General features: G+C 45.0%; 1 protein-coding gene across 1 annotated transcript in view; it reads right to left on the reverse strand.

The window, feature by feature from the left end:
• Window positions 1-6,254: 6,254 nt before the first annotated feature.
• Window positions 6,255-22,136, reverse strand: part of Dsg2 (desmoglein 2) — a 46,388-nt gene continuing 30,506 nt past the window's right edge. The window contains exons 10-15 of the mRNA XM_050134979.1: window positions 19,611-19,753; window positions 19,114-19,341; window positions 16,555-16,782; window positions 14,869-14,990; window positions 11,975-12,319; window positions 6,255-9,388 (exon numbers count right to left, since the gene is read on the reverse strand). Coding sequence (XP_049990936.1) covers window positions 8,372-9,388; window positions 11,975-12,319; window positions 14,869-14,990; window positions 16,555-16,782; window positions 19,114-19,341; window positions 19,611-19,753 — 2,083 coding nt within the window. The 3' untranslated portion in view covers window positions 6,255-8,371. The remainder of the gene's footprint in view (window positions 9,389-11,974; window positions 12,320-14,868; window positions 14,991-16,554; window positions 16,783-19,113; window positions 19,342-19,610; window positions 19,754-22,136) is intronic.

Genomic DNA, 22,136 nt, shown 5'->3' on the forward strand with positions numbered 1-22,136 from the left:
TTCTGCTGTTGTCTGCAGATATAAAAGGCAAATGGTCTTTTTGTGGGCTCAAGTCAATTAAAATTGGCTTTGGAGTTAGAGTGTGGTTCTTTCCTTTTCTAAACCCATGTATCCTTGTTAAAGGAAAATCCAAAATCTTTTGGGACAGAAGAAAACCAAAAATAAGTGATTGTTCTATTGCCACCAATCTCATAATCCTTTGATTTTATTTTGACTCTTTAAAACTTTTCTTAAGTTATAAATATTATCTCAACATCTGTAAAACTTTTATGCATATATAAACTTTCTGTCATGATATAAGTGGTCATATAGAATACTGACTAATTCTAGAAAAAAGACATCTAGCTTCCTGTATGTGTTTTCTGGGTTTGAATCTGAAACAGGTAACTAGAAATTAAGTTTGTGTATCCTGAATACACTTAATAGATTGTAGTCCTCTAACCTTTTGGAGAGCTGTTACATCTGGCATTTAAAATGTATAAACTTTCTGCAGACCACTGTCTTTTTTGCATGGTCATGCAAACCATGACCATTTCTAACAGTGACCTTTGAGGTTTCCAAAAGGATGATGGGGCCCTACAAATACAAATACACATGTGATGTGGGATTCCCCTCTGTATGCTGTGAATACCATTGGTTAATAAAGGACTACTTTGGACCCACAGCAGGACAGAACTTAGATAGGCAGGGAAAACTAAACTGAATGCTGGGAGAAGGTAGATGTAGTGGGAGAGAATACATTTTAGCCATGCTGGGCACAGATGCTGGAACTTTACCCAGTAAGCCAACAGCCATGTGGCAATAAACAGATTACTAGAAATGGGTTAAATTAAGATATGAGTTAGCCAGAAATACGCTTAAGCTATTGGCCAAACAGTATTGCAAATAATATGGTTTCTGAGTGATCATTTTTGGGGCTGAGCAGCTGGGAACTAACTAGCGGCTATCCTACAACACACATGGATTGTGATAATGCCATTAAGTCAACAAACACCATTCAATGAGTGGTTTTGGACTACAATCTGCTCAGGATGACTTCAAAGCAGCTAGTGAAGATGGTCCAGACTCAGACTACTCCAGCCAGGACTTTAGATCAGCCTTGCATGTTTCTATCACACAGAGATTGGACAACAAATGATAAAGCTAGCTCTCCCAGGATTTGGCCATTATCCCAATTTTGTTAGGGTTCTCTAAAGATGCTACCTCCTCCCAATATATAACAGGAATCAATTTTAGGAACATGATGCCCATATTCTTAGAGGTAGGCTAGGTCATTGGGTGTGTTTTGGATGTTTGTTGTCATTTAAGAGAAGTTGATTAAAAGTTGTTTCTGAACATGACAGTCAGGGAGAAAACTAAACAAATGAAGTTAGATTAAGAAATTTCTTTCTTCTTTTTCTTTCCTCCATCCCCCTTATTTAGACAAAAGAGGGGATGAGGAATGAAATGAAAAATGGGGGATAAGGGATGAAAAAGGGGAAGATATAGGAATGATAGAATAAAATGGTAAATTATTGAATCTACTTTTAAGCTAAAAAGTAACTACTAGCCTCAAATATTTTACATTAGAATGGCTTTTTGTATATTGATACAAATTTAGGTTATTTTAGATTGGTATATATATTTCTACTCTTGTTCAAGCTATTGTTCCTATGCAGTGCATTTAAAAATGTAAAGTTCTAGTTCTTGAAAGTTACTATTACAAACTATTTAGGATAATTAAGAAATGCAGGTTAGTAGTTAGTTACCCAGAACAATCAAACTTGTGGTCATGTTAGCTATGTTTTCAAGCTTAAACAGAATTATCTCAGATACATAGGTGGTCTTCAAACACTTCACAGATCTATAGAATATGGCATTTAAGATGTTTTAATAACATAAAGCTTTTCATGACAGTGAGACATATTTGCTCTTGGCTGCATCAATCTACTTCAAAGAAGATGATGGTCATTATAGAGTTTATTCTAAAGACACTGGGAAAGAAACTTCCCTTGACTCAACTGCTGATAGTATGTTGTCTAAATTGAACATGCAGGAAACAAAGGGCGTCAACTGCTGAACTTTACCAACACAAGATAGGCCAGTCCTTCAAAATTCCTGCTCCACAGGAAAGTCTGTCAGATATTCTAGGCCTGTAGGTAAAGATGATATTCCAACACTTCCGAGGAACCTTGGGTGACTGTAAAGGCAGCCATATATCTCTGTCATTTTATAGTTTTTGAAGTTGCTTGCTCTGCCCTTCCTGTTTACTCAGGTAGTGTTTTATCCTTCTCCAATCTCTGATGGGGTTGAAGACTAGATAGCTACAATTGTATAGTTTTTCTTGTTACCAAATTAAGAAAAGAAACTCACAAAGGAGATACAAAGTTTATAACAGTTGAGAGACATAAAGCTTAAATTGTTTATCTAAAAAATGTTTTAAAGTAGAAAAAGATATTTTTAGGTTGGTAATACAAGTTATAATAAATTGTGATTTAGGTACAAAACCTTGGATTCACAATAAAGAATAGATAATAGAATACACACACATACACATATATAAAACTATATATGTATATATAATGTATGTATCCAAACATATTTTTAAAATGGTAAAAGTATTTTCTTTCTCTATGGAAACATTTTAGGTTGGTAAGGGCATTTTTTTTTTCGAGACAGGGTTTCTCTGTGGCTTTGAAGCCTGTCCTGGAACTAGCTCTGTAGACCAGGCTGGTCTTGAACTCACAGAGATCCGCCCGCCTCTGCCTCCTGAGTGCTGGGATTAAAGGCATGCGCCACCATCGCCCGGCTGGTAAGGGCATTTTTTAAAAAAAATTGTTTTCCCACTCCACCATGCCATACAGCTGGCAGGGCAGGACTAAGCAGGAGCCATCAGGGGCCTCTAGCACCAGGCCTCCACACAGCAATTGCAATCACTCTGCCATGCGGCTGGCGTGAGCAGGACTCAGCCAGGAGCTGCCAGAGGACTCTATCCCTGGGCTGAGACAGGGCAGCAGCTCTGTGCCATGCCACACAGCTGGCAGGGGCAAGACTCAACTAGGAGAGTGTACAACATGGCCATATGGGAGAGAGCGCAGCAGAATGTGCAGTGGGGGGAAATGCGGATTTGAAGAGAGGAGGGAGTGAGGAATGGGCTGATGCAGAGGCCCTACTGCCAGGGTCAGATGTCTGGGTCTGCGCTGCTGCAAAGGGCCAGGACTTGGTCCGGGACCCTGATGAAGGCAGAGAGGATAGGGCTGAGTGGAGTAGGCTCCACCCCTCACTGAAGCATTCAGGAGAGCAGGTCCTCCACCTCACCTCAGCAGCACAATAGAGCTGACCCTGTTCACAGAGGCAGAGGTGAGCTGGCCCTGAGGCCATGAGAATGGGGGAGCATGTCGTGCCCCTCTTGTCTGTCATGTGGTGATGTAAGCAAGGGTAAGATGCCCTCCTCTCACCCCTCAACACCTGCAGGCAGTGGGGGACCTGACCCAACCCCTCACCAGGGGCAGCACTCGGGAGAATGGGCCCTCTGCCTCACCTGGGCACCATTGTAGAGTTGGCTGTGTAGACAGGGGCAAGGATGAGCCAGCCCTGAGGGTGTACGAGGGGCGTAGCTGGTACCACCTCCCTTGTCTTCTGTGTGTGGTGGTGGAGATGAGGGAAAGATGCCCTCCTCTCTTGCCTCTGCCACCTCCAGCTGGTGAGTGAACTGACCCCTTTGTCGGCTTTATCACTTGGGGAAGAAGGTCCTACACTTTGTCTGGGCAGCACGAGAGAGCCGGCCCTATTGGCAGAGGTGGGTGAGCCAGCTCTAACGCTGTGTAGGAGAGCTGTCCCCACTACTTGTCAGGTCTGGAAGGATTTGCACAAAGCCCTGCAAAATTTGCAAACTGAACACACAAGTTGTCCAAGAAGAAGGCTAGAAATCCCGGCCAGGCCAAAGTTCCTGGACACAGAAGTGGTCCAGTGTTCCAGAGTGACCTACGGTCCACCCTAACACCTAAATGCACACCCCAACTGAAGGCTACTGGTGAGGCATGCTATACGTGAAGTTACATGTAAAGTTACATACTGCACAGCATGCGCCAAAACGCTGCACTGTGCAAATGAGCCCAAGGTTTGCGATAAGGTGACATGAAAGATGCAGCCGGGCCATTGGGTATCTCCTCTCACAGCAGCAGAGCTTCAGCAAGGGTCACAGGTCACAGACATGAACATGCCTGAAGGCAGGAGTAAAAAAGCTGACGAGGCAGAGAAAGTCAGCACCAAGGCGGAAGAATGAGGCTCAGCTGTGTGAACAATCGCTACAAAGCCTACCTACACGCTTTTGATATAGTGTGTGCTGGAGGCACAGACAGACTGGCAGTGAGCAGGAGAACCAGAAAGGCAAACCATGGAAATACTGGGCACCAGAAAGCCGGCTGGTCATTTTAATGATGAACAAAGTCGATTTTAAGGGGAACAAGAAGACCAGAGATACAGTGAGATAATGCACAAGGCTAAAGAAATCCATTTTAAAGGAGCATTAGTTAACTAGTTCTAAATCTCTGTGCCTGGCAACAGCACAGATAAAAAGCTTCAGAAAAAGGAACCCAAGGCAGAACCATAGGTGACATGGTGTAGCATGTTCTTCTGTATTTGTGTTGCTTTCATTGGTTGGATAAAGAAACTGCCTTGGCCTATTAATTTGTATCACCATGAGGTCATGGCTTACTGGGAAAGATTATAACCACGTCAGTCTCAGGCAGGAGCTTCATGGCATCTGCCATACTTCCCTTCTTCCCAGCATCCTGTTCTGTCTACTCCACCTACCTCAGTGCTGTCCTATCCAAAGGCCAAGGCAGTTTCTTTATCCAACCAATGAAAGCCACACAAATACAGAAGGACCTCCTACACCAGTGACAGAAGCAAATCTGAATGTTAGAGATTTTAATCATTTCCTTCCAGCCACACATAGGGTAGGAAGAGAATATAAAAGATACATAATATTTAAATTACACCAAAAGAGATTGGTAAGAATTAATCACTGTACATTTTGAGGTTGTGATGATGGGCATGTGGTCTTCACAGGTGGGGCAGCTACGCCTGTGTGCCACTTGGAGAGGAGACCCTGGGTCTCCATGCTTCAGGAGATCCTGACACACCAATGTTGTGGAGTTGTCATTAGTGTTCATTGTGGGAGACCAAATGTGCCACCTCTACAGATGGCTTTTCATCCTGAGGACACTACCAGGGTCTGTCAGCGGAGGCAGAACAGCAAGCGGAGATGCTTCCCCATGATGCAATGGCCGCAGCAGCCTGAGAGATTCCTTTGAGAGACAAGCTGCATTGTTGGCTTCACTGCAGAAAGGAATCTGGCATGTGCCAGTTTGAAGTAGAGGCAAGTTTATTAAAGGTCTCAAAAAAGATTTATTAATTTTTATGTTTATGGGTGTTTTGACTGCATGGATGTCTGTGTATCACATGCATGCATGGTGCCTGTGGAGGCCAGAAGAGGCTGTTGGCTCCCATGGAACTAGAGTTACAGACAGTTGTGAGCCATCACGTGTGCTGGGAACTGCACCCAGGCCCTCTGTAAGAGCGGCCAGTACTCTTAACCACTTAGCCCACCTTCCGACTCCTAAAATGGATTTTCACCATAGATGTAAGTGTGGGGGTTAGTAGGAGAGGTGTCCAGGTGAAGAGAGCAAGACACACCCATGTGTGGTATGGGCTTCTTGAGAGTCCCCTTGCCTAGCCCTTGCAACAGTCGTACACAGGATTTGAGGTTATCTGTGGAGGGTTGCCGAGGAATGTAGAGGGCATGGCAGGTGGTTCTTGCGGTGTGCTCTGCAGGGCTTTAGCTGATACTCTTACACCTTACATCCTAAGAATTGCAAGGGAAGCTGAGCTTTCAAAACATCATCTGGGGAAGGAAGATGGCCATACTGAAGGCCACGTGTTCGTGGTTACTCAGGGCTCATCGCTATTTTAACATTCTTATTTGAAAATACCTCACACAGAAGGAAAACTGTCTCTATGTCTTCAACCTTCAAAGCAAACGTTAATTGTTCTGGAATTCTTCATTTTCAGTTGACAGAGGCTTTGACTGGACTCTGGAGTGAGGGCTCCTGTCTTTTCCTGGGTCCCCACAATTTCCCCCATCATATTAAGTGAGATCATATTAAATAAGGAAATCCGGGAACATCTGCCAAGGCAGCTCTCTTCCCCAGGCAGCAGCACCCCCTGTAATATATGACAGATCAGTAGGGAGACCGGCAGAAGAGCCACTCTGAAGGAAGACAGTCTTTTTATTGAAATATTTTACATGAACACACACACAAATACAATCCTCCAAAGGAACAAATGTAAAAACTGACAAGCCACCCAACCACCCTTTTAGGAACGAGGAAAACCAACGAGGAAGACCATACATGTGCAGATGAGAAGTGGGGCCCCAAGCCTACCCACAGAGAAAATTATAGACTGAGTTTTGGTTTCCTAAGCACATGGGCCATATTTGTAGCTTCACACAGTAGGACGATTCCCGCTGCAGCACGGCGAAAATAACAGCAATTACAACGAAAACAAAACGAAACAAAACAAACCCACACGAAGCTTGCTGTGCGGAAAGTAAACAGTTCTAGGTTGCAGACATAAGTTGGCCTCCACTCCCTAGCAGACCATTTGTAAAAACCCTTCACCAGTCAGTTAGCGGTATAAATGTTTTCACAATGGGGCACATGTAAACATTATTTCAAAAATATCTATAAAAGTTTAAGTGGAGAATTCCCATTTTTCTAGCAAAATATTGAGAAATTTGACTGTTTTCAACAGGTTTTTTTGTGGGAAGCATACATATAAATTGTTACTAATATACATATAGGTTTTGAAACATGTTTTTTATTTTTTGTTTTGAAACATTGTTTTCAGAAACAATTTTATTTATAAAATACTTTCTACAGACGAGCTGAACAAATCCAATGATTTCTTTAAAGAAACAAGGCAGGGAAGCTGAGTGAAACTGATCCAATAATTCAAGGCTTTTATGGTAAAATATTTACTTCATGTATATCAACTTCAGTTACGTTTAGACGTCAGAGTGGTAAAAAGCAGAATTTAGAATTGTGAAAACAGAGTTCTTTTGATGTTTGAATAGTTGTAAGCAAAGAGTGGTTTGTGGGACTCAGTTTGACCCCCAGACACTGGCTTGGTACCTATGTGAGGCCCTGAGGAAGAAGAAGCAGTGAATACAGGGCGGGATAGGGCCAGCCTCTTGACTACCTGGAATTGTGTAAGTGCAGTGCCTCTGGAGGCCATTAGGGGGCATCAGACCCCCGAGTTGGGATTAGCAGTGGCAGTGAGCCATAGGAGCTGGACGGCAGAAACTGAATCAGTGCTCTCTGCAAGAGTAGTAATGTACTCTTAACCACTGAGCCATCAACCCGGCCCCTAAGTGCATTAAATTGTAATATATAACAAATATATGCTGAGTGTTTAAAAAAGACTATTATCACATTACAGAAAAATTAAGTATGAATTTTATCCTAGATTATTATTGTTTTTTTTTCTTTGAGACAGAGTTTCTCTTTGTAGGTCTGAATGTCCTGGAATTCTTTATATAGACCAGGCTGACCTCAAACTCACAGATACCTCCTAAGTGCTGGGACTAAAAGGCACGTGTCACTACAGGTGGCTGTCCTGGAGTATTTAACTGAATGTGAAATGCTTAATATTTTATGACCTCTGAGAAACAAGGAGAACTATGCAGTCATTTTTTAAGCTCACAGGACATGTGTACATACATGCCATGTGTAGAGAAATACACAATATGTATTCTTAGCATGTCAGTGTTCTAAAGTTCCAACAATTTACACAATTAAAAGAGCATCAAGTTTTTTTCTGTTTCTGCCTTCTGGCCTCCCATGATACTCAGGGTTCCAGAGTTAAAGAGAACCTGCATCAGAAGTAGAGGCCCAGAGTGGAGATGCTCCTCTGGGTAGACGAGCTATTTGGTACCTGTAACCTATGAGGTTTTATAATATAAGGGGTGGGACTGTCCCTGCTGGGTATCAATGCACTGTGCAGAGACCCATCCTTCTAGACCGGATGAACTAGAAACCATGCTTTAATTTGGTAAGTTCCTGGGAGCTAATTTTTCTTCTCTGGTCTGTGAGTATTGCTTGCATAGCGTGCTAAAAGGCACTTAGGGCCCAACATCTTCCCTCCATCCCCTGAGTATCACAGAGTATTTCTGAAATGCAGCCTTTCCAGAGACACTGCGGCCCTTGGTACATCAGTGACTACTTCAGTGTGTAGGCCTTTGTACGGCTCATATAAGGTTAGGGGCATGGGAAAACACATCCAGCGAAGCCGGTTAAGCTCCAGTCAGACTGCAGCTGGTTTCTGTTTAGGAGTAAGAATGCTGCACGGTGCTGTGCTTGGTGACCCTGGTGGAAGATGTGGTTACGGTAGAATTGCGATGGCCAGATTCCTCTGAACTATGCAGAGGGCCCAGGCCTCCCACACTGGAAACCACAGTCTTCCTAGCCTTGAGAGAGGTTTCGCTAGGAATCTGGTAACCAGACTGCAGTGTGGAAGCAGGGGTCACTACTCTTTCTGTCACTGTGACGTTCTGTCCTGCTGCCACACTGGGCATTACCAGAGTGGGCTGCACGGCAGAGCTGGGGGCAAGGATGCTCTCCCTTTCACTCACCATGACATACTGCGCATCTTTCAGATGCTGGGTGACCTCGACGGGCTTAGGGACGCCGCCATTGGGCTGGATCAGTCGTTCAGTAACAACGACATTTTCGCCATTGGCATAATGCTGACCTACCAAGGTGGAGGCTGGAGCATACACCCTCTCTGTCACAATTAGGCTCTGCGGCTGTCTAGGACCCAGGATCACAGTGCTGGGCTGCCCTGTGGCGCCTGTGGCATAGGAAGTTTCTGTCACTATGATGTTACCAGAAGCCACGGGATCAGGAGCTGGTGGCATTACCTTTTGACTCTGCCTGGAAGACACAGAGCTTTCGGTGACAACTTCCTGCGTGACTTTCTCTGTGTGTGCTTCAGGCAGAGGTTTCGAGACTTGGAAGCCATGGTCAGAGGAGTATGTGCTCTCTGAGCTGACCATCATTTGCTCGTAGTGTGAGCCCGACGCTGGCTTCACGCTGGCTTCTTGGACAGGCTTCTGCCTGTGTTCAACGTCCACATCCAAATTGATCTTTCGGCCCAGGCAAACTTCGGCTAGTGTCTTGAATTTAAACCCCAGGTCGTCTAAGAAGAGGTCATCACGTTCTCCCTCGATAAAGCTGCAGCAGCCAATGGAGCCTCGGAGAGAGTCCGTCTCTTCCTGGGAGTAAACGAGGAGGCAGTCTTTGGCCATGTGGAGGTCGTCGTCCTCAGCATAGGAGGCCGCTTTCTAACACGGAAAAAAGAACGGGGCCGGATCATTACCGACACAAATTCATTTAAAAACAAGGCTTGATGCTCCTGTTTATAAGGCAAAAGCTAAGGAAAATTGAGTCTAAATACAAGGAAACATAAGAGCAACACAATGAGACATCCTACATCACAGCTGGCCTGTCTTCTCATAAACATCAATACTATGCAAGAAGAAAAAAACCGTTGGGAGCGCAATGCCAGACAGAAAGTGAATAGTGTCTCGGTAACCCAATTAGACATCACACAGGAAAGCTAATTGCTTTAGAAGACAATTACCATTATCATGGAATTTACCACTGACTAAACTGAGATGTAAATTGTATCAATTTCAGTTTCTTAGTTTGTTAGCTGTACTGTGGTAGCAGAGAACATGTGTGTGTTTGTAGGTGTGCATATGTGTTTGGGAGAGTGTGAGACAGAATAGAAAAAACAGGTAGAAAATAACAGCAAACGGAATTGGCCAAAGCCCATGTAAGCAATGAATAGGTTTGAAAATTTCTGCTATCTTTCAGATATAATGCTATGTATCCTAGGCTGGCCTCAAACTCAGTATGCAGCTGTGTCTTCCTGCCTCTGCCTCCAGCACGCTGCAGTTAGAGAGGTGTGTCTCCACACCCAGCCGTTGATTCCTCTGACCATCTTATGAAAGCTTTGAAGTTCTGGCTCCCTTTCCTCTTTTGGGGGAGAGACTGGACTTTGAACCTAGAGCTTTAAGCGCTTCCATTGAGCTAAACTTCTAACCCCTGCAATGCTACCAGACCTATTCAAGCACTGTGACACCCAGCGCTCAACCGTGGCTGTTAGATTCAGTCGGTTAACAGTGCTGCTATGTTTCTTGCATCCTTGCCAACTTCCTCTCTACTCTGACAGAATAGGCTCCATCCTGCATCTATAGTTGTGGGTTTGTCTGTTTCTCCAGGAGTTTTGGCTTGATTTGAAAAAAATCAAGGCTTTCAATTCCTGTTGTAAGGCAAAGACATACTTAGGAGTGGTCGGCTTCTGCATGAATTGACTAGTTTCCGTTTTGAAACAGATCTGGTCCCAGTAATGCATATATTCTGGATGAATTCTGTCTACATGTAACACTTGTTTCCAGTCCTGTTTCCAGTCGCTAGTCTCAGGCCACGATCTCTGACCACCATCTTTCATGGAACTTTCTCCATGGTTTCGTTGTGAATTCCCATCAGAATGACATGTTTTATTGTATAAACAGCAAACATGTGGAACTGAAGAGATGGCTCAGTGCTTAAGAGCACTTGCTGATCTTCCAGAGGACCCAGGTTTGATTCCCACCACCCACACGACAGCTTGCAGCCGTACGTTCCTCCGGTTCCCGAGATCTGATGCCTTTTTCAATGCCTGCGTGTGGTGCATAGACAGACATGTAGGCAAAGCATCCGTACACACAAAATCAATCAATAAATTAAAACAAATAAAAAAACCAAAGAAACAAAACTGTAAGTAGATCTACTAGCCTGCCTGTTTTAGGCTATGTTCTCTGTCCTCCTTCCTGTGTTTATTCCCCTATGCCTGCTTCCTCAGGGAGGTTGTATTTTTTTTTTTTTTTTGACCCAGGGTCACTTATTATAGTCACATGACTTCCTTTGACCAAAGAAATGCAAGTGTAGAAAGGGAGAGAGTCCGAAAGAGCCTGTGATGATTTTTTTTTTTTTTTGGTTTTCCGAGACAGGGTTTCTCTGTGGCTTTGGAGCCTGTCCTGGAACTAGCTCTTGTAGACCAGGCTGATCTTGAACTCACAGAGATCCGCCTGCCTCTGCCTCCCGAGTGCTGGGATTAAAGGCGTGCGCCACCATTGTCCGGCTGAGCCTGTGATGATTAATCTTCATTATTGACTTGACTGAATGGAGAATCACCTTGCCGGCACGCCTCTATGTGTCTCTGAGGCAGTTTGTAAAGAGGATTGAATGAGGGTGGAAGGCTCACCCACACTAAATGTGGGTGGTGCCATCCATGGGCTGGGTTCCCAAACCAAAGAAAGGAAAGAAGACCGTGAGCTGAGCACCAACCTGCACCTCTCTCTGCCTCTTGACGGCAGACCTAATTTGACTAGTTACCTCATGAGTCTCCTGGTGATGGTCTGCAGCTAACTTCTCCAGCCATGAGCCCAGCGGAACGCTCCCTCAAGCCCTGTCTGTCAGGTGTTTTATCTTAATGAGACAAGCAGCCACCAGAGCCCACGTTTGGTTCTGCCACTGTGGTTTGCCCTGCGCCACAGGATGGCAGCTTCCGGGGCTCAATCTGCTTTCTGAGTGTGCATCTTAGAATGATAATGACATGGAACAGAGCAGGAGGAAGTTGACAGCAGAAACAAGAAGAAAAGGCCTTTGTAAGAACTAAGCGGACTGTGCAGCCATTTGTGAACGCATAACTTGGTGAACACTGTCTGTCTCAATGGACCCCAGCTCTCGTTCCCACTGCCTGTAAACACAACCAAACAGAGCCCCCACACTTTCCCACTAATTATACCTCTCTCAAAAGCCCATTTAGTAACCTAGAATTTCACATTTTTAGGTAAATGCTCCCCTCTCCCTCCAGGGCTTACCTCTGTGAAGTAGCTTCTTAAGAATTCCTCATTCATCGCCACAGCAGCTCCCCGAGCCCCACCCATGCCTCCGGAAGCCCCGGTGGCTCTTGTTATCCTTAGTGTTTCATTGGCTGCTATGACTCCTGCCGTCCCCACTTGATGAGTGGCCCCGGCAGTAAGGAGGCTTCTGTGTTCTTCCCATCTCCCGTCCATATCGGACATCTCATGCTGTGCTTTGGTAAAGGAAGCTGAGCTACTGCCTTTCACCAGGCTTTCCTTGATCATCGCGCCGCCTGCACCTCCTAGTCCGTTTCTCACTGCTGAATTCTCGGCGTGATCCGCCGCCAGAAGCGAAGGCACCACCTAGGGGGAAACATGGCTCAGAAATGAATTCGAAGGACAGAGGGTCGGTGTACTTGGCGGAAGATGTGAGCTAAGTGAATGGAAGGCGGGAGAAACTATTTTCTCCTCAGCAAATTAGGAAAACGGGGTGGGACACATCTGTTGGGGTCTTGCGAAGGATTTCTTCTTCCTGCTTAAGAGCTGACTATAACCCGTGGAGGACCCAAAGCCCAGATTTCCTCCTGTGGTCTTGATTTACTCTCTTTCCCAGAATCCACCTCCCCCTTGAGGTTGTCTGTGACAGTTACAAAACTCTGAGGCTTCAGCTGGACACATGGCCATTCAAAATAAAGATTCTATTTCCAGTCTTCCATTGCTACCAGACAGGAGTCTCTCGCCTTCTGATTAAAGAGAATGAAGAAGAAGAAGCAGTATATGCAACTTGTAAAAACTGCCTTCAGGGCAGTTCTTCATGATGTCTCAGCTGCTACTCCAGCGTGAGGACAGGAACTAGTGTCTGGGATGGAACCCATCTGTGGGGCATCTGGAAGGAGGTGGGAGGGGAGCATGTTGAAGTAGCTCCATGGTGCTTGATTCAGGACTGCCCGCATTTACTCATTTATGTTTGACACAAAATTTCACTGTATAGTCCAGACTGGTCTTGAACTTGTAACCCTCTGCCACTGCTCTCCCAGGTACCGGGATTATAGGACTGTGTTGCAGCTTGAATATGAAATGAGCCGCATAGACTCATGTGTTTGACCACTTGGTCCTCAGCTTGTGGGATGCTCTGAAACATGGTGGAACTGTTAGGAGATGAAGCGTCAATAAAGGCAGTGTATCCCTGGGTGTGGACCACTTCCTGTGTGCTCTCTGCTTCCTAACTGCGGATGCAATGTCACCAGCCTCTTCACATTCAAGCTACTAAGCCTTCCTTGCTATGCTGAACTGTATCTCTCAAACTGTGAGCCAAATAAGCCTCTACTTCCTTAATTTGCTTTGTGAGGTATTGTTGCTACAGTAACAAGGAAAGTAATTGTGGTTTGAAAGAAAATGGTCCCCAAGGGGAGTGGCGCTATTAGAAGGTGTGGCTTTGTTTGAGTGGGTGTGGCCTTGTTGGAGGAAATGTATCACTGTGGAGGTGGGCTTTGAGGTCTCATATAAACTCAAGCCACACCCAGTGTCTCAAATTACTTCCTGTTACCTATGGGTAGGAATCTCAGCTTCTTTTCCAGCACCATGTCTGCCTGCTTTCACCGTATCTCACCATGATGATAATGGACTAAACCTTTGAACAGTAAGCCAGCCCATTAAATGCTTTCCTTTGTAAGAGTTGCCATGGTCACGGTGTCTCTGCACCGCATTAGAAACCCTAACTAAGACAGTAATCAACATGGAGAACCATCATGTTCTTCCTTGCCAATATTCAGCTTCCTGACACTTGCTGTTGAAACATATATCCTGCAGGAAATGGTACTTGTGGCAGATGAAGAGAGACCCCGGGTGAAGACACATTGGAAGAACAGGGGATCTGACCATCAGCAATAGGAAAAGGGATTTGGGCCACTTCAAAAGCGCCTTGGGGGTTGGGGTCTACCTCTGTCAGCGGACTATGCTGAGAACGGAAGGGGTGCTAAGAGGACCACTTAGCAGTGGGGCAGAAGTTCCAAGTCTAAATTCCCACAGGCTCCTGCTCTCCCTGCCTCTTGTTCTACATAGCTTGGATCACCTGCTGACTCTTGGTCTGCATTCTTGTTAGCACAGGATATACCACAGTACAGTCAAAGTCCCTCAAGTCTGCTCTAGCACACGAGAATACACTATTGCGGGAACTTGCTGTTTAACCAAGGCATGTGCGTGAGATCCAATGACCACTGCTGGACAAGCATGTGCATGCAATTTAACGGCCATTGTTCTGCCCTCTCTGTCACACCACAACACCAGCACAGGCTCCCTGACGTTGAAAGGTAGAGGGCTTTTCCTCTCCAGCAAGCATGGTCATCTGCTGGGTCCCTCTAATCAGTTCCACTGTGAACAGTCAGATCCCAAAGATGGAGGGCCCAGTCTTCCAGACACTGTCACTTCCTAGATGCTAAGGACTTTAAGAGTTGGATGCCAAGCCGGCGGTGGTGGCGCACACCTTTAATCCCAGCACTCGGGAGGCAGAGGCAGGCGGATTGCTGTGAGTTCGAGGCCAGCCTGGTCTACAAGAGCTAGTTCCAGGACAGGAACCAAAAGCTAAGGAGAAACCCTGTCGAAAATCCAAAAAAAAAAAAAAAAAAAAAAGAGTTGGATGCCAGCTCTTAACGTATAGGTTTTGCAATTCAATAACTATGTCAATCTCTCATGACCAAAAATATTGCAAATACCCTCTAAGTAAGACCCCTTTAAAATCATAAAATAAGGCTGGGCATGGTGGTTCACAGCTGTAATCCCCATACTCGGGAGTACAAGGCAGGAGGACTGTTTTGAGTTCAAGGCTAGTCTGGGCTACAGAGTGAGATTGTTCAAACGCCCCACATCCTCCCGATGAAATCAGACCAGAGAGTGCCACTGTTTGATGAACTGACCTTGTCCTCAGGAGGTGCCCCTTCATTATTCCAAGGGTGCAGCATCTCTATGGTCCCGGGAATGGGGGCGAAGCCTTTGGCGCCCTCTCCACAGTGGCATAACAGCAGCAAGAGCGGTACAACTGTACAAAGCAAAGCAGAGTCCAGAGTCCATTTTCCAACGAAGGCCACACCATTTAGCATTCACACTAAGCTTCTTGGAGCCCAGGCTTCACTTATTTGACACTTCATCTTTATGTTTTGTGTTTCTTCACTGTGGTCCAACCTTCCCAACTTTGCTTTGGTTGAATTACACCAAAGCCTGAAGGCAGACAGAGCCCTCTGACTCAAAGGTCTTATTCATTACAGAGAGCCTGTCTCTGGCTAGTGAGCAGAATACTGTGACTGGATGAGATCAGATGTAAATCAGAGGACCAAGGTAAAGACGGAATGTCTTAAGGCTACTGTAGAAATCTTTTTTTGTCAGGTTGCTATCTAAGAGATGTAACAGAGCGATCGAAAGCAGCCAAGCACAGTGGCATGTGCCTGTGATCTCCCAGCGCTTAGCTGCTTGGGAGCCTGAAACGTTGTCTCTCTCTAAAGCTCCATCCAAAACACTCGCACACGCGTGTGCACATGCACACACAAAACCTGGGGGTGGTAAGAACAGATGAAAACATCAACATATTCTAGCACACCAAAGCTATTGCACTTTACCTCAGAGTGGGGCTGGGTACGAGACCTGACTCTGACGCTCCAGTTTGCCTTTCAATTACCTAATATTATTTCCTTTTCTTTGGTTTCTATTTTTATTTTCTGTCAAGTGATTATACAACCCAGACAGGCCTTAAACTCAATGTGTAACTGAGAAAGACTCTGAAGGTCTGACACCTCTGTTTCCTCTTCCTAAGTTTTGGGGTCACAAGTGTGCTGTATCACCATGCTCATTTCTATGAAATTTGGAAGTTGAGGCTAGGCATGTTAGGTAAGCGCTCTACCACTAAGCTACACAGCCAGCTCCTATAGTAATCAAGTGTCATGGGCTGAGTGACAGGTTAGGCTTCAGAGAAGCTGGGATGGGAAGCCAGGGCGTGGAATCCCTGGGTAAAATATGCACACCCAACTCCATGGTAAGTCAGAACAAGCCACTCACCAGCAAATAGAACCAATGGGCTAGAGCGCCACTGTAAATTGTTGGGTTCTGTGTATTTAACTAGCCATCTACAAGTGTCTTTAACGGGTTCCTCCTCTTTCCATGGAGACAGCCCAGGCTGTTTTAGAGGCTGTCTTAGACGTCGTGTGTGCTCTGCCAAAGTTCAAGTAGACTGGGACTGCAGGCGACCTCAGGCCTTTGGTGGACTGGAGGGCGAGCAGGACTGTCTGGGCTCAGCTTGTTATTGCAAAGACACACAGAGTACTTAGAAAAGAGTTGACAGTGTCTGAGGCTGGCCAGAGGCAAGCTGAAAAGGCAGGAATGGAGGCAGGGGAGCCTCAATGACTTGACTGTGCAAAGCATGGTTGGATTGGAATACAAGAGGTTTGTAAAAATAACCTTATATCCACATGGCATATGCACGTGGCAAGCTTTTCTGAAGACCTATTGACACTGCTTCTGGTACTGGGAATACAGCTGGGCCCCCCCCCCCCCCCCGCCCCCAGAGTTTATCAAGACGACGTCACTCTGGACGGAAGACTCTGAAGACTTACGCAGCAAGAGCAGCAGGGCCAGGATCATGAGAGCGATTGCGGCGGGCCCCAGGCCAACGTAGTTGTCATACTGGGCTGCTGCACAGCCACCACCCTTCAGACACTCACAGACGGTGAGCTGAAGGACCTGCGTCTCGGGGCAGCTGAAGCCCTGGCTGTCGGAAATGAGGACGGGGACCTCACTCCTCCCGAGCTTCCACTCGCTTTGCCGCAGCAGCACACTGGTCCCTGGGAGGGGGAGGCACAAGGCAATGAAAACGAGCGGCTGCCGAGGGAAGAGAGACCAACCCACGGGAAGGGCCTTACTGTAGCTCCGGGTGTGAGTGTTATCCCTCCCCAGCCTTCCCCATGGAGTTCATTCCCTGTGCTCATCAAACGTGTCCATAGATTCCAAAAGAAGTTTGACCAGCAGAGGAGTAGAGTTAGACTCAGCTTTCCTGAGGTTTATTTTTAACTAACACGTGTGTCCTAGCAAATGCTGGAACAGCCACAAGACTGTCCAGTCAGCGGGAATGCAGCGATGCATGACATGACATTTATATGAGTAAAATTTTCATTCAATGATGTTTATCTTACTGATTATTAAAAAATAAGCTGCCAAAGTAGTTTTCAAATGTAGCAGAACCTGCACGGTGTCACCCCCAGTTTGGATCATTTTCAGCCCAGGCCCATCTTATTTTTATCTCGTTCCACTCTTTTGAGACAATACCTTTTCTGTATATATCCACTGTTTGGTTTCTTTTCTTAAGAAATTTGATAATGGAATTTCACATTATTTTACAGCATTAGAATACAGTAAAAGACATAAAAAAGGTAAAGAAAGATGTTAACTGATATGAGATTCCCCTCAGTGTGCTGTGAATATATTTTATTACCATTGGTTAATAAAGAATCTGCTTTGGGCCTGTGACAACGCAGAATAGAGCAAGGTGGGAATTCCAAGCAGAGATAGAGGAGAAAAGAAGGCGGAATCAGGAAGATGCCTTGTGGCCACCAAAGGAGACAGAAGCAGGACGGAACCTTACTGGTAGGTCATAGCCACATGGCGATACACAGATGAATAGAAATGGGTTAATTTAAGATGTAAGAGTTAGGTAATAAGAAGCCTAAGCTAATAGACTGAGCAGTGTTTTAATTAATATAACTTCTGTGTGATTATTTTGGGTCTGGGCAGCCAGGAAATGAACAAGCAGCCTCTGCCTACAGTTAGCACCCAACTGTTGAGGCAGGATAATAGCAGAGTTTGAGACCAGCATAGGCTACAGAGTAAGACCCTGTTTCAAAAATTAAGCAAACAGAAATGACAACAACAACAACAACAACACACACACACAGAAAGAGAGAGAGTGTTGCATTTATTTATTTATGGTGGGTGTGGCTAGGCCTGTGTGTTCCAGTACCATGGTCAGCATGTGGAGGTTAAAGACGGGTCCTGGGTGTGAACTCAGTAGTTAAGAGCTTGGCATTAAACACCTTCTCCTATTGGGTTACCTTGCTGACATTATTTCTTTGAGACAGGGCCTAGCTATGTAGATTAGGCTGGTCTGGAACTTGATGTGAGGTCGAGGCTAATCTCAAAACAGTTGTCTTGCTTCTGCCTCCCAAGTGCGAGGGTTGTGAGAACCACTGTACCAGACTTGTGTGTGTATCCAAAAAAAAAAAAAAATCAAAAAGTAGTGGGAAACCCAACAAAACCTTCCTCTGAACTATTTTAAGTAAGTTATAATAACTGATAAGATGGTTGCTGATAATTGCTGTAAATTTTTCTGACATGAACAGCGCTTGCTAAACAGTTTTCTGGGTAGAATTTTCCGCATTTGAGACTGTCCCAAGGACACTCAAAAGATCACATCAGCAAGAGAAATAAGCCCAAGATACAGTGACTGTGTCCACAGGCGCCGGGTTAGCATGAGCATCAGACCCTTTGCCAGGTCATGTCCATCACAAACTAGCTTTGTGCCTTTTAACAAGTCCCTACACCTGAGTAAGGCCAGCGTTCTCCACCATCAGGAAATGATGCGACTGAGCAAGGATTAGCTGAGACGGTGTGTGCAGAGGGCCTGGCATGCAGTACATGCTCAATAAACACAATTTTAAACAGAATTATGAGATCACTTTGTAAATGTCTGATTGCTGTACACAGCTCCAGTCTCCCCATTTTATGAGACAAAAGTGCTTGAGCTGAAATACTGTTGTAGGCTCAGAGCCTCATTTCATAAGCCCCTTGAGAACTACATTGGGGATTACAGTGGAAGTACAATTTGAGAGAAGAAACATGGCCTACATTACTATTGTGACTACTATTTTTGGTACAGGGTCTCACTGTGTAGCTTTGGCTGGGTTGAACTCCTGATGGAGACTAAGCTGGCCTTGAACTCACAGACATCTATTGTTCTACCTCCCAAGTGCTGTGACTAAAGGTGTCACCACGCCTGGTCAGAAAGCACGGGAATTAAACTAGAAGTAAAATCTGAGAGAAGAAACAGCCTATGTTATAAACATCTTCGATATCTACCATGCTTACTGTTCAGATTTTGATGAGGTCAATCATCTACGCACCTTCCTGGTGCACTATTTTCCACTGCTCTGCTGTTGCAGACGGCTGGTCGAGGATGGAGAACGTGAACGGCCCGCTGTGCTGGGGTCCATCCAGATCCTTGGCAGTGACATTCACGTAAGGGGCATCCTCGCAGATACTCTGTACTGGCTCCACCAGCGTGGGGCAATTGTCATTGCTGTCTTCAACGGTGATAACAACGGTGCCAGTGATGGTTTTTTGAGGATGATCTTGAAAATAAACAGGAGAGCGTTCACACTTCTGAGTCTATGGCTGACCACCGGCCAGTCAGGTAAGGAGGGGGTGCTAACCGCTGAGGGCACCCTCCCATCCCAGCTGGGTCTCAGATTCGAATCAGTTCTAAGTCACTATGTAAGCAAGAATATGAAGGCATAACCGCTGAAGAGGTGAGCCTTTTATACACAAAACACATGCTTCCTGTGCTGAAAGATAAATCTGAACGCATTTAGTCACACAAAACATCTGTTTAACAACTTACCACTGGATATGGCCACAACCTTTACAGTGTAGGTGCCATTCTGGACATATCTAGATTCAAAATCGGGAATCTTTACAAGCTTAATTTCCGAAGTGGCAGAATCCACGGAGACCCAGTTGTCTATGTCTTCCACTTTCGCATATCTGTTCCAAAACAAACACCAAGTTCATCCTTAATTCTGGGCACACTGGGACTAACATCTCTGCCTCCCTCAACCTAACTACACCCCATTGTGCAGGTACTTGTTACACACACTGGATCTGAATGTCACATGGTTTATGGTATACAGTATACTGGGATGTTGTCAATATATAAAAATAACTTAAAAAACAGTGGTTGCCTCAACTGGAAGCACCTAAACATTTTGAGATGCTGTATGTTGTTAGGAATGATGACTTTCAAGCGAACCGGCTAAAAGTGAAGACGACACATTTCTGGGTTTCCTCTCTGAAGTGAGGAAAATCAGTGTGAAAAGTCAGCTACAAGAAGGCACAGGAAATATGCTCATATTATGTTTTCAGAATTGTATACAGAGTACTATTGAGTTTAACATATAAACTACAAACACAAGGCAAACACACGAGTCTCTTGGTTCAATCAAATCAATAATTCATTTTCTAGTAAGTCGCTATTTAAGGACATGACAAGGGATGTCTGATCTATAGTAATATTTGTGTATACTATTTGGAAATAACCCACTTGTATGCTTGAACTGCCTTTTATGCCTGCTGTTGTTACTAGTAACTGATTATAGAGGAAGGTATGATTCAGAACTTGGGAGGTTAAGGCAGAAGGATCAGGAGTTGAAGGTTATTCTTGTCTTACATAGTGAGTTCAAGGCCAGCCTGGGCTAATGACACTCTGTCTTAATAAACAAAAAACAGCTAAAACTGTAAAAATAAAACTGTGAAAATAAAATGTAAAAAGCAAATGGCAGCACATTTGGGTTTTCCCAGGTACTTCTGAATGTCCGTCAGGAATTTTAAAGCAGGCATTGATTTGCCTGCCCCTGGTTTTCCATTTCCATAGCATTTCACACTGCGGTCGTCTCATCGGCACGGCACAGGTCGTCAATCAGCACGGCACAGGGCATGTGTTACGTGATGCCATTTAAGGAGCTTTGCAACTGATCCACGGTGGAACTCAGCATTTGGGCAGGACAAACAGCTCACATGTTATATCAATATCCATAAATTACTGGATGGGTAATCAGTTCAATACCACACTACGACAAAATTAAAGACATGATTCTTTTGCTGTCCTTAGTATATCTTTAAAAGGATTTTTATTATTTTAATATTGAATCATGTGTAAGTTTATTATTTTAATATTGAATTATGTGTAAGTTTATTATTTTAATATTGAATTATGTGTAAGTTTATTATTTTAATATTGAATTACGTGTAAGTGCTTATCTGCGTGTGGATGTGTGCATGTGCAAGCAGATGCCCTCAGAGGCCGGAAGAGGGGGTCAGAGCCTCCGGAGCTGGTACGGGTGACTGAGCCACCTGAGGATCTAGGAACCAAACTGGTTCCTCTGCAAAAGCTGCAGGTGCTCTAAGTGCCGAGCCATTTCCAGACCTTCCCGTCTTTATGAAGACTTCAAAAGCAGGAATTACTAATGAGTTAAATGGCTTAACTTAGCTGTGCCTCCCAGAACTTATGAAAACTCACAGGTGTGAGTGGATGCTTAGGTCACTCCTGTTCTAAAGTGCACGCTAAACAAGGAAGGAAGACTCTTTTGGGAAAGAAGCATATTTTATTTTCTTCAAAGAATGCACACCCTTTTCATAATAGTCACAGGCCCTGATAAAAATAGCAAAATTTAAAAAAATTGCCAGGAGGCCAGTCTCAATAGTATTAGAACATACAAGCTTCTCAGCAAATGCAGAGAAAAATCACACAGAGTCCTCTAGTCTGAGGACTTGGTTACAGGTGGCCCTGTGGGGCACATAGAGTAGCAGAAGCTAAAAGTATACCCCTGTGGAAGGGCGAATAAAAGATGCTTACAAAGACGTTAGTGGAAGGCACTTGTTAGTACCAATTTGGGGAAGAGTCACCCACTCTATGGCCCATAGATTCCATTAATGGAGACTCAGGAAATACAATCAGACAGTTGGGGAGCCTTCTTGCCACAGCTGGTCCTGTTTTTAGATGTTTTATGAAGCGCCAGCACCCAGGGACACAGGCCTAAGGAAGGTGAGCACCAGAGCATCTTTGTTATAGAGCAGAAGGTCCCCAAGCCTGTGTGTCTGAGCTGCAGGAGGAAGTCTTCAAACTCAACTACGTAACTTCATAAAGAGCAGCTTTGTATAGAGAGATGCACTCTGATAATCCTAAAAGATGTTAGTGTAAGCTATAGAGACAGGGCACAATGAACTCCTTAGCACGGTGACAGACCCCGCCCCCCACATCCAAGTTCCCTGTGGTCAAGAGTGCTTAGCCATCTTGGAGAGGACCATGCTTCCATTCCCAGTACCCACCAAGTGGCTCACAAGTTCCTGTAACTTTAGGTCCCGGGAGCCC

The sequence above is a fragment of the Alexandromys fortis genome, unplaced genomic scaffold, assembly GCF_014885135.2.
Source record: "Alexandromys fortis isolate MF-2015 unplaced genomic scaffold, M_Fortis_MF-2015_v1.1 scaffold_25, whole genome shotgun sequence".
In the NCBI taxonomy this organism is placed as follows: domain Eukaryota; kingdom Metazoa; phylum Chordata; class Mammalia; order Rodentia; family Cricetidae; genus Alexandromys; species Alexandromys fortis.